Genomic DNA, 12319 nt, shown 5'->3' with positions numbered 1-12319 from the left:
ATTCTAGTTTTTGCTTTGTTTTCCTTGCATCTTCCGTCCATTTCCCCGGCGCTAGAGATTCCTGTTGAAGCAGCCTATGGAGCAGCTTCCTTAACTCTGTCTCTTTCTGTTTTTCTTGAAACCGTATACAGGCAGACCTCTCTATTGCTTTAATTTTTATAGTTTCTTTACACAGCTCCCACTGTTGCCAGATGTGCATATTTTTACCGGGGCCTATTTTTGCAATTTCATCTTTTACTATACGGGTATACAGTTCATCCTGCAGGAGTTTATTATTGAATTTCCACATTTCCCATGAAAAAGAATTCCCTCTCTTTACCATCCCAAAACAACATTTAACTAAACAATGATCCGAAAAAGATACTGGCACAACTTCGTAACCATTACATTCAGGTAAGACATCGACGGATGCATAAATGCGGTCCAGCCGTGCATGGCTCGAACCCTGGAAGTGTGTGAGCTTTACTGCACGCGTTCCCTCAAGACACTCTGCTACATCTTCCATGTTCCAGTTCTCAACCATTCGCGATAACACTTGTGTGCTTGCATCTCTAAACGGTCGAGGGCTTGTCTTATCTCGCGCACTAAGAACACAGTTAAAATCGCCTAGGACGATCAGCTGTCTGTCACAACGAAGGCGTTCTTCGATGCTGTAAAAAAACTGCGCCCTTTCTTCTGCTTCATTTGGCGCGTACACACAAATAATCCGCCACTCGATGTTATTCAACCGAAAGTCAAGGAAGACACACCGGCCCGACACACAAGAGAAATGAGCTTGCACTTCTAGCCCCGGCAACTTCTTTAGTAAGAGAACACAACCAGCCGATGTGCCTACAGCGTGGCTAACGACAGCAAAAAACGAGGACGTGAAACGTTGCACCATTCTCCCGGTCTCTTCTTCGCCGTCGACTTTCGTCTCCTGCACGGCCAGTACATCTATGCCGTGCTCCGTTAAAAGCCGAAAAAGCTGGCCTTGCTTTCTTTTTCCTGCCAGACCTCTAACATTCAGGGAGGCGACTTTCAGCGGAGATGCAGGAGCCATTTTTACATAAGAAGAAGAGACCGAAAGCATGGTGCTTACCTCTCGCGTCCAGCACATGGCTAGACGCCACCGCCGCCTTCGCCGCCGGCGTCATCCTGAGCGTGCACCTGGCCTTGCTCGGAAGGCGCCTTGTCGCTGGCGCGCTTCTCGCTCGCAAGGTTAGGGCGCGGCCGAAAAGAGGCCCGCCTTGCTTGAGGCGTCTTTGCTGGTGGTTCCTCTACGCTGGGCACCGCCTCCTTGTCGCCGTCGTGGCTGGTGTCTCCATGCGGACGCTTCCCTGACGTAGCCACAGTGGTCGTACGGCCACCGGTGTTCTGCCGGTGACCCTCGGTCGACTCCTTCGCTACAAAGTCCGTGGGCACTGGTGGGCTTTTTGCATCCACTGAAGTCGCCTCCTTTGACTGAGGCGAGTCTCCCGTTGGTGGCTGGAGTCTTGGTCCACTGGCAAGGGGACCGTCGCCGCTTGAAGTCGCCGACGTGTCCAGCGACACAGGGAGGTTGCCCAACTCGTCGGTACCCCTCGCTGCGTCCTCAGCCTCCGCGACGTCCATCAGCTCCCCGCTGTCTCCTTTCCCTCCCAGCCCGGTCGCAGACGCGTAGGTACGGACGCAGTCCTCGTCCGCATGCCCGTAGCGCCTGCACTTGGAGCACCTGGGAACCTTGCAGTCGCGACGAACGTGACCCGCGCCGTGGCAACGCAGGCACTGCATCGGCCGCCCGGGCACCACCACGAGAGCCAACTCGCCGGCGACTCGAACCTGGTGGGGCAGGTCGTCCACCTTCATACCTGGCTTCAACTTGAGCAGCACTGTTCTCGTGGTGGATCCCTTCTCTTTCATTCCTTGAACGCGCCAACGCTCCCGCGTCACCTCGGTCACGTTTCCGAACGCCGCGAAAGCAGTCCGGATGTCGTCGTCAGCGACGCCGTGCAGCATCCAATGCAGGCGCAGCTTTACTTGCTGATCCTCGGGGTCGAAAATGATGCACCGGCGTCCCTTTACCTCAAGCTCCTTCAAGGCGGCTAATTTCTTCGCGGCTTCTGGGCTACTGAAGGTTACCGCCCACACGTGGTTTACCTGGTACGCCCCCAACGCCACGACGTCGGGGAGCGCACCAGTGTTGGCGAGGGCGTCCCTGAAGTCTTCGACCCTGTAAGGTCTCACACGCACATCTCCGTGCAAAAAAACTGTGTTTAGAACAACACGTCCGGTCGGCAGGGTAGGCAAAAAGATCTCATACTCCTTGTCTTCGGCACTGAACCTGTTTCCGCGCCCATCGATGGCCGCTGTCGCCGCTCCGTGGGAGCTCATGATCCTGCGCAAGGCAACCCGTGCCACTCGTCCTTCTGCTATGCACACAGTACGAATGCGTGGACCACTCAGCTCAAAGTGGCAGTGCATGTTCCGCGAAAGAGAAACTGTGTTGAGAGCGGTAGACAAAAAAAATAGAACGTGGCCTGAGCAGGGATCGAACCTACGACCTTCGCGTTATTAGCACGACGCTCTAACCGACTGAGCTAGCAGGCCAGAACTGTTCACGGAGTCAAGGCAACCCGTGCCACTCGTCCTTCTGCTATGCACACAGTACGGATGCGTGGACCACTCAGCTCAAAGTGGCAGTGCATGTTCCGCGAAAGAGAAACTGTGTTGAGAGCGGTAGACAAAAAAAAATAGAACGTGGCCTGCGCAGGGATCGAACCTACGACCTTCGCGTTATTAGCACGACGCTCTAACCGACTGAGCTAGCAGGCCAGAACTGTTCACGGAGTCAAGGCAACCCGTGCCACTCGTCCTTCTGCTATGCACACAGTAGGGATGCGTGGACCACTTAGCTCAAAGTGGCAGTGCATGTTCCGCGAAAGAGAAACTGTGTTGAGAGCGGTAGACAAAAAAAAATAGAACGTGGCCTGCGCAGGGATCGAACCTACGACCTTCGCGTTATTAGCAGGACGCTCTAACCGACTGAGCTAGCAGGCCTTTTTTTTTCTTTATTTCCTTTTTCACAAGTACACACAATATTCACAAGTTGAAAACGCTTGCCAGCTTTCTGCGAGCGCGGGCATTTAAAACCGTTTCATATTGACAAGGTCATCTAACACAGGCAACCACTCTGGTGGTTCAGCCCGCACTTTGAAAGCCTCACGAAGAAATACAACACTTTCCTTGAAGTATTCTCTGGCAGGTTGGGGATTTACGTCTGCGTGGTGCACTGCCATTCTTGTTTTCCATATGCTATGAAGACATAGTACCATAATCATATCGTACGGCACCCCTTCGTGGTTTGAGGTCGGAAGGAAGCGGATGCCATATGGCGTTACCGGCAAATCTTTTCTCAAAGTGCGCTGTAATACGTCCCATAAGAATGTTGCATCTTCACAATCAAGAAAAATATGGTCAATAGTTTCTGGTTGCCTGCACGGTAAGCAGTCGATCGTCCATGGCACAAAGATACCCTTCTGCTCCAGCCACGGTTTAACGGGGAGAGTTCCGGTGTGCAAATGAAAGAAAAAAGTTTTCGCAGTAGGCCGCACTGGCATCCGCTTCACTCTTTTCAGTACGTCTTTGCCAGGCCCTGCTGAGCAAAAGGTGCGATACAGTGGTTCTGGCATAGATACATCAACAACAGCTTTATACAATTGCTTTCGAGCCACGGTGCTCAGATACTCTAATGAAAAACGCGCGGCGAGGAACTGGAAAGACCAGACCACTTCTCGTAGGAAGCCTCGCACACTCGGTCCACTGACTTGGGCAGAAGACACTATGAACCCTGGCATCATGTTACAAAGTCGCGTTTGGATCACAGTACGAAGGAAACCGTTCCTTTGGTCTCGCACAAAGAGAAATCTAGAAACTACCTGTTTTAAAAACAAGTGTGCCAAGCCCAGTCCGCCACTCTTCACTGAGCGAAATAAATTTGTACGGCTCGTACGCTCCCATGTTGATCCCCATATATACACTGCAAGCACTCTATGCAGCCTTTGAATGCTTGCTCTCGTCGCACACAATGCCTGGAGGACGTACCAGATCTTCACTACCAGAAAGATATTGCACACAGTAGACCTTGCGAATATAGAAAGGTTTCGCCCTCTAAACTTCGTAGATTTTTCCTTTATTAGTTCTGCTTCATTTCTCCAATAGTCATTTGTGTCTCTGTAGTGGTTTAAAGGTATTCCTAGATATTTCGTTGAAACCAATTTCCACTGCATGCTTTCGAAGACTGCAGGAGGAGTGTCCCACTCTCCATGCCAAAAGCCTAAGGATTTGTCCCAATTGATAACGCTGCCTGTCACTTTGCAAAAATTAGTCGCAACGCTGACAGCTTTACTGATACTTGCTTGGTCAGAACAGAAAACCGCAATGTCGTCAGCGTACGAGAGCAGTTTAACTTCACTTGTGCTCAACTGAAAACCTTTTATTGCACTGGACGATATGATTTTCAAACAGAAAGGCTCCAGGTAGAGCGCGAACAGCAATGGAGATAAAGGACATCCTTGCCTGACAGAGGTCTTGATTTGAAAACTGACTGTTAATGTTTTATTAATTATAATCCTGCTAAAAATATCTGCGTAACACATTTCTACACCTTCCAGCAGGACTTTACCGACGTTAATGTGTTCTAAAATGCTGAAAAGGACATCATGCGCAACTCTATCGAAGGCCTTCTCCAGATCTAGTTGCAACATCGCTACCTTCCCGCATAAGGCATCGCAGCACTCTAGGACGCTTCTAGCTACGTGTATGTTCGTTAGGATGGATCTTCCTTTAATACCACAAGTCTGGTGCGGTCCCACAAGCTCAGCTATAACACTTTGAAGCCGTCTGCCTAAAATTTTTGCAAAGACCTTATAGTCCGTGTTCGTTAGGCTTATTGGTCGATATGATCGCACTGACAACAACGTAGCCTGGTCATCTGTTTTGGGGATCAACACAATGTGGCTTTGCCTAAAAGAAGGCGGTAATTTCTTAACTCTGTATGCTTCTTTGAAAACGTTATAAAGAACTACTGCTATCTCCGTTTTAAAGGCTTTGTAAAATTCTGAGCCAAAGCCATCAGGCCCTGGCGACTTCCCTGCACTTAATTCATCAATCGCCCACTCTATTTCTGAAACGCTAATGGGCACTTCAAGATTTGCTTTTTCCTTTTCTTCAAGCTTTGGCATGAGACTAAAGAAATCTCTTTCAAACCCTTCTAGTATCTGTGGTTCGTGGAAAAGCAGTTCTTGATAATAGTCGACAAAAGCGCGGCGAATCAGTTCTTGGTCTTGCACAACTTCATCTCTGTATCTTATCGCTTTTATTTCATTGCGCGACGCGTAGCTTTTTTCGTCTGAAAGGGCACGTTTAGTCGGTGTTTCACCCATATATAGCCTTTCCGCCCGTGCGCGTACTACAGCTCCTTTGTATCTGTCTGTATCAATTATTTCTAGTTTGCTTTTAACTTCTTTTATTTCTTTCGCAAACCTACCCGGATCAATGGCTTCTACACTTAAATAAAAGTCAAGCTGACTTTGCAGTGCAGTTTCTTCTTTTTTCCGTACTCTCCGCAGCTCACTGGCTCTTTCAATGGCTGCTATTTTTGCATTTTTCTTAAAATCTTCCCATGCTTGAACATAACACTGCGGTTCACTCGCTAGTAGATCTCCAATTCTTTCTTTTATTTCCTTCACATACTGTTCATCATCGAGGATCTTAGCGTTGCATTTCCACAGCTCCCAGCTGAACTTGGCTGGTTTCCTTGGTCCTAGCGCACACGTAACCAAGCTATGGTCACTAAAAGAAACGTTTTTGACGTCATATTTTCTGCAGTGAGATGCCAGACCGGCCGAAACATATATTCGATCTAGTCTAGCCTGACTGTTTCGCTGGTAGTGCGTAAAGCGAGGCACTGTACCGTTTGACAGAAAACACCCTACATCTTGTAATAGGTAGTCTTCCGTTAGCGAATTCAGCACGGATACGCTCGCGTCTCGTATCGGTAAACCTGTCATTCTATCTTCAACTCTGCATACCCAGTTGAAGTCTCCCATCATTATAATGACCCTGTCACAGTTCAGATAGCATTCAACACTTTCAAAAAACACTCTGCGCTCGTTTGCTGCATTTGGAGCGTATATGTCAACTATACGAAACTTCTGGGCATGCAGCGTTATGTCACATACAATGAGCCTTCTAGAAGGGCACGCGTACACACTATCAACAGTTATTTCTCTGGTATGCTTCAGAAACAGAGCACAACCACCGGCTGTGCCAATTGCATGGGAAACACACACATTATAATACGTCCTGAACGGTTCAACCATGCGGTTCGTTCCTTCCTCGCTTTCAACCTTTGTTTCCTGTATGGCAATTACATCCAAATAATTTTCCATAAAAAGCCGACTCAGCTGATACTGTTTTCTGCGCGCCGACAAGCCTCGCACGTTAAGCGTGCCTACATACAGAGGTGTTTGGAGAGTTACTGCCATTTCTTTGCCGTTTTAATTTCCACATACGAATCGCATGGTAGCACTTTGATTATCACGAGACAGCCAAACACTCACATTTTTAGAGCATATTCCACCCGCTCGAGCCATTTTGGTTGACACTTCGAGTTCGCCGTTGTGGCCTCGACGCACTGTCTTTCTGGTCGGTTCCGGAGTTGCCACTGTCCGGCTGGAAAAAAGACGCCACGTCACGTCGCCGGTGGTGCCGGCGGTTTCCGCTCGGGCCGTAGCTCGAGCGGTATTTTCGGCGCTGGCTTCAGGGTTGGCCTTCGAGTGGGCGTGGTCTTCACCGGCGGCTCATCCGTTGCAGTCTGGCTGGTCTTGTGCCCGTCTTTGTCGTCTTCATGCAGTCGTTTTGACGCAAGACTGCTGGCATTAGTCATGGTCACGTCTGTTAGTTCAGGCACTACCTCGACCTCTTCACACGGTGCATTGCCTCTGTTCATTGGGTTACTCGTCAGTAGAGCCTCTTTGGTATCGGTCGAAGCGTTGGTATTCACTTTCTCATTTGAAGCTGCATCCACTTCGTGCGCCTGTGCAGCCCTGCCTTCGCCAAGAGTTAGCAAGGTATCTGCCTCAGGCGTAGTTTCTGCCGCGTCTGCCTCATCCATTAGATGCTCTGTCGACAGTTCCTCGTTTGCTTTCCGGCCTGCCACGTTTGCATAGGTACGCACGCATGTGCTTTCATCATGGCCATATCGCCGACACTTGGTACAACGTGGCACTCGGCAGTCACGCCTAATATGACCCGTAGCATGGCACCTCAAGCACAGCGGGGGCCGTCCAGGAACGACGAGAAGAGCCATGATTCCTGCGACTCGCAGCTGATGGGGTAGATCTTCTATCGTCACACCAGGCTTGAGCTTCAGGCCAACCGTGCGCGTAGACGAGCCTTTGTCTGCAATTCCTTGTACACGCCAGCGTTCCTTGTAGACATCAGTCACTTTTCCGTACGGTACCAGCGCAGAGCGCACTTCTTCCGCTACGTTATGTAGCACCCAGTAAAGCTTGACACGTACTTCTTGGTTTTCAGGGTCGACAACAAGGCACCGTTTCTCTTTCACCTTTACTTCGCCGGTTTGCACCATCTGCTTAGCAGCTTCGGCACTTTTAAAAGTGACGGCCCAAACGTGGTTCATCTGGAACGCCCCCGGAGCTATCACTTCAGGGAGCACTCCGAGATGAACTGACATGTCCCGAAAGTTTTCCACACGGTAAGGCCTGGCTTTCAAATCCCCGTGAAGAAAAACAGTATTCATAACAGACGCACCTGTTGGCAGTGGCGGTAGAACAACTTGATAATCCTGGCTTTCTTCAGCAAAAAACCTGTTACCGCGGCCCTGCTGGGCCGCTGACACCGCTCCGACGGAGCTCATGATAACGCGTCCGTTCGCTAGCGCGGCCAGCTAGCAGGCCAGAACTGTTCACGGAGTCAAGGCAACCCGTGCCACTCGTCCTTCTGCTATGCACACAGTACGGATGCGTGGACCACTCAGCTCAAAGTGGCAGTGCATGTTCCGCGAAAGAGAAACTGTGTTGAGAGCGGTAGACAAAAAAAAAATAGAACGTGGCCTGCGCAGGGATCGAACCTACGACCTTCGCGTTATTAGCACGACGCTCTAACCGACTGAGCTAGCAGGCCAGAACTGTTCACGGAGTCAAGGCAACCCGTGCCACTCGTCCTTCTGCTATGCACACAGTACGGATGCGTGGACCACTCAGCTCAAAGTGGAAGTGCATGTTCCGCGAAAGAGAAACTGTGTTGAGAGCGGTAGACAAAAAAAAAATAGAACGTGGCCTGCGCAGGGATCGAACCTACGACCTTCGCGTTATTAGCACCACGCTCTAACCGACTGAGCTATTAAGCGTAGAAAGTTGGGCTAGTTGGTTGGTAGTACTATTATGATACATTCCAGCGGCTAAAAAGACACGGACGAAGGTAGACGAGACAGGACGAACGCCGGACTTCAACTGAGGTTTATTTCACAAACAGCGATAATATACAAAAGGGGGCGCAAGGAAAAAGTAATCCGTGACAAGATTAACCCATAATCAAAAAAGTGCAGAAGGCTCCTTTGCCATGCCACTCATGTTTTCCACATAGGCGCACCTACTATCTATCGCCTACCTGGCTGAATCCACCCGTTTGCCTTCAGGTAATCTATTTCTTTTTTGTTTAGCGCCACAGAAGGGCTGCTGACGCAGTTTTCTTTGTCATTGAAAATACAGAACGCTTCAAAAATTTCTCGGCTCTTTTGAGTCTTAAATCTGCGCATCACACTTGTCCTTTCTAAAAACGCCTTACATGCTGGCTTGTGTGAGCAACGGCGAATGTGGTCGGCTAGGTGACCTCCGCCAGATAACGAATGGGCTGTCCGGCGATGCTCTAGCAAGCGTTCGTTGAGGCAGCGTCCCGTCTGTCCGATATACCGTCTGCCACAGGCGAGGGGGATGCTGTATACAACACCAACTTCACATTGAACAAGAGGTTTGATGTGCTTAATTTTGCACATAGGCCTCTTTTTGGCGTCATTCACCAGGCGGCACATGCGTCCCAGCTTTTCCGGGGCCGAAAATACTACACGCACGCCACACTTGTCGCCGACCTTCTTGAGGCGGTGTGAGACCTGATGCCAGTAGGGCACAACGACAGGTCGCTGTTTGGTACGTGCATTTTCCCTTGGCTTGCACCGCCCACCAGATTTCACCTCGCGAATCTGGGTTTCCACCACAGATGCCAGAATTTCTCCTGGATACCCAGCCTTATCCAATCGCCTTAGTTGGGCATGGACGCTGTCACGCACTTGATGTTCGCACGACTTGGCAAGAGCAGACCGGACGCAATTTTTTGCTATAGCTCTTTTCACGAGCTTGGAATGGGCCGAATCATAGTTCAGAATTTGTTTCTTCGACCGTGGCTTATACTGCCAGCACACACGCGTTTCTTCAAAAATAAGGCACACATCAAGGAACTGGATGCGACCTTCCTGCGGTAATTCGTGAGTGAACTTCATTCCGAATGCATTATCAGCAAATATTTCCAGAATGTTGTTCACATCGATACCTCTATCCTGAGCAGCAATCACATTTACTACCACCAGGTAGTCGTCAACATACCTAAACACTTTCTGCACGTTGGCGTTGTAAAGGGACGCCTGAATACGCTTGTCAATACTAGATAAAAATATATCACTTAAAAGTGGTGCTAGGCAGGAGCCTATGCACACTCCTTCTTTTTGGATGAAATGGCGCTCATTAAAGGTGACAAAGGTAGATGACAAGTAAAACTTTAAAAGCTCTAAAAAGTTGTCGGTGGATAACCCTGTCCTGTTCTGAAAGGCCACCGGCCCAGTGTCTTCAATTGAAGACACTGGGCCGGTGGCCTTTCAGAACAGGACAGGGTTATCCACCGACAACTTTTTAGAGCTTTTAAAGTTTTACTTGTCATCTACCTTTGTCACCTTTAATGAGCGCCATTTCATCCAAAAAGAAGGAGTGTGCATAGGCTCCTGCCTAGCACCACTTTTAAGTGATATATTTTTATCTAGTATTGACAAGCGTATTCAGGCGTCCCTTTACAACGCCAACGTGCAGAAAGTGTTTAGGTATGTTGACGACTACCTGGTGGTAGTAAATGTGATTGCTGCTCAGGATAGAGGTATCGATGTGAACAACATTCTGGAAATATTTGCTGATAATGCATTCGGAATGAAGTTCACTCACGAATTACCGCAGGAAGGTCGCATCCAGTTCCTTGATGTGTGCCTTATTTTTGAAGAAACGCGTGTGTGCTGGCAGTATAAGCCACGGTCGAAGAAACAAATTCTGAACTATGATTCGGCCCATTCCAAGCTCGTGAAAAGAGCTATAGCAAAAAATTGCGTCCGGTCTGCTCTTGCCAAGTCGTGCGAACATCAAGTGCGTGACAGCGTCCATGCCCAACTAAGGCGATTGGATAAGGCTGGGTATCCAGGAGAAATTCTGGCATCTGTGGTGGAAACCCAGATTCGCGAGGTGAAATCTGGTGGGCGGTGCAAGCCAAGGGAAAATGCACGTACCAAACAGCGACCTGTCGTTGTGCCCTACTGGCATCAGGTCTCACACCGCCTCAAGAAGGTCGGCGACAAGTGTGGCGTGCGTGTAGTATTTTCGGCCCCGGAAAAGCTGGGACGCATGTGCCGCCTGGTGAATGACGCCAAAAAGAGGCCTATGTGCAAAATTAAGCACATCAAACCTCTTGTTCAATGTGAAGTTGGTGTTGTATACAGCATCCCCCTCGCCTGTGGCAGACGGTATATCGGACAGACGGGACGCTGCCTCAACGAACGCTTGCTAGAGCATCGCCGGACAGCCCATTCGTTATCTGGCGGAGGTCACCTAGCCGACCACATTCGCCGTTGCTCACACAAGCCAGCATGTAAGGCGTTTTTAGAAAGGACAAGTGTGATGCGCAGATTTAAGACTCAAAAGAGCCGAGAAATTTTTGAAGCGTTCTGTATTTTCAATGACAAAGAAAACTGCGTCAGCAGCCCTTCTGTGGCGCTAAACAAAAAAGAAATAGATTACCTGAAGGCAAACGGGTGGATTCAGCCAGGTAGGCGATAGATAGTAGGTGCGCCTATGTGGAAAACATGAGTGGCATGGCAAAGGAGCCTTCTGCACTTTTTTGATTATGGGTTAATCTTGTCACGGATTACTTTTTCCTTGCGCCCCCTTTTGTATATTATCGCTGTTTGTGAAATAAACCTCAGTTGAAGTCCGGCGTTCGTCCTGTCTCGTCTACCTTCGTCCGTGTCTTTTTAGCCGCTGGAATGTATCATAATAATACGACTGAGCTAGCAGGCCAGAACTGTTCACGGAGTCAAGGCAACCCGTGCCACTCGTCCTTCTGCTATGCACACAGTACGGATGCGTGGACCACTCAGCTCAAAGTGGCAGTGCATGTTCCGCGAAAGAGAAACTGTGTTGAGAGCGGTAGACAAAAAAAAAATAGAACGTGGCCTGCGCAGGGATCGAACCTACGACCTTCGCGTTATTAGCACGACGCTCTAACCGACTGAGCTAGCAGGCCAGAACTGTTCACGGAGTCAAGGCAACCCGTGCCACTCGTCCTTCTGCTATGCACACAGTACGGATGCGTGGACCACTCAGCTCAAAGTGGAAGTGCATGTTCCGCGAAAGAGAAACTGTGTTGAGAGCGGTAGACAAAAAAAAATAGAACGTGGCCTGCGCAGGGATCGAACCTACGACCTTCGCGTTATTAGCACCACGCTCTAACCGACTGAGCTAGCAGGCCAGAACTGTTCACGGAGTCAAGGCAACCCGTGCCACTCGTCCTTCTGCTATGCACACAGTACGGATGCGTGGACCACTCAGCTCAAAGTGGCAGTGCATGTTCCGCGAAAGGGAAACTGTGTTGAGAGCGGTAGACAAAAAATAAATAGAACGTGGCCTGCGCAGGGATCGAACTTACGACCTTCGCGTTATTAGCACGACGCTCTAACCGACTGAGCTAGCAGGCCAGAACTGTTCACGGAGTCAAGGCAACCCGTGCCACTCGTCCTTCTGCTATGCACACAGTACGGATGCGTGGACCACTCAGCTCAAAGTGGAAGTGCATGTTCCGCGAAAGAGAAACTGTGTTGAGAGCGGTAGACAAAAAAAAAATAGAACGTGGCCTGCGCAGGGATCGAACCTACGACCTTCGCGTTATTAGCACGACGCTCTAACCGACTGAGCTAGCAGGCCAGGACTGTTCACGGAGTCAAGGCAACCCGTGCCACTCGTCCTTCTGC

At 49.7% G+C, this 12319-nt stretch overlaps 3 protein-coding genes and 6 non-coding genes across 9 annotated transcripts; all 9 read right to left on the bottom strand.

Annotated features, from left to right (window-relative positions):
• Positions 1-1101: 1101 nt before the first annotated feature.
• Positions 1102-2352, bottom strand: LOC149345622 (uncharacterized). The gene has a single exon (XM_089541167.1). The coding sequence runs from the start codon at positions 2350-2352 to the stop codon at positions 1102-1104; it is 1251 nt and encodes a 416-aa protein (XP_089397293.1).
• A 142-nt stretch (positions 2353-2494) lies between these two features.
• On the bottom strand, positions 2495-2568 carry TRNAI-AAU (transfer RNA isoleucine (anticodon AAU)). Its single transcript has one exon. It is a non-coding gene; the product is annotated as a tRNA-Ile (tRNA).
• A 151-nt stretch (positions 2569-2719) lies between these two features.
• TRNAI-AAU (transfer RNA isoleucine (anticodon AAU)) lies at positions 2720-2793 on the bottom strand. The gene has a single exon. It is a non-coding gene; the product is annotated as a tRNA-Ile (tRNA).
• Positions 2794-3104: 311 nt separating this feature from the next.
• LOC149345619 (uncharacterized) lies at positions 3105-4616 on the bottom strand. Its single transcript, XM_089585257.1, has one exon. The coding sequence runs from the start codon at positions 4614-4616 to the stop codon at positions 3105-3107; it is 1512 nt and encodes a 503-aa protein (XP_089441383.1).
• A 1961-nt stretch (positions 4617-6577) lies between these two features.
• LOC149345618 (uncharacterized) lies at positions 6578-7900 on the bottom strand. The gene has a single exon (XM_089541166.1). The coding sequence runs from the start codon at positions 7898-7900 to the stop codon at positions 6713-6715; it is 1188 nt and encodes a 395-aa protein (XP_089397292.1). The 3' UTR covers positions 6578-6712.
• Positions 7901-8092: 192 nt separating this feature from the next.
• Positions 8093-8166, bottom strand: TRNAI-AAU (transfer RNA isoleucine (anticodon AAU)). The gene has a single exon. It is a non-coding gene; the product is annotated as a tRNA-Ile (tRNA).
• Positions 8167-11521: 3355 nt separating this feature from the next.
• Positions 11522-11595, bottom strand: TRNAI-AAU (transfer RNA isoleucine (anticodon AAU)). Its single transcript has one exon. It is a non-coding gene; the product is annotated as a tRNA-Ile (tRNA).
• Positions 11596-11972: 377 nt separating this feature from the next.
• On the bottom strand, positions 11973-12046 carry TRNAI-AAU (transfer RNA isoleucine (anticodon AAU)). The gene has a single exon. It is a non-coding gene; the product is annotated as a tRNA-Ile (tRNA).
• Positions 12047-12198: 152 nt separating this feature from the next.
• On the bottom strand, positions 12199-12272 carry TRNAI-AAU (transfer RNA isoleucine (anticodon AAU)). Its single transcript has one exon. It is a non-coding gene; the product is annotated as a tRNA-Ile (tRNA).
• Between the last annotated feature and the right edge of the window lie 47 nt (positions 12273-12319).

Source organism: Amblyomma mixtum, chromosome 4, assembly GCF_055824585.1.
Source record: "Amblyomma mixtum isolate Tamu chromosome 4, ASM5582458v1, whole genome shotgun sequence".
Lineage (NCBI taxonomy): Eukaryota > Metazoa > Arthropoda > Arachnida > Ixodida > Ixodidae > Amblyomma > Amblyomma mixtum.
This window is presented reverse-complemented; position numbering and strand designations above follow the sequence as displayed.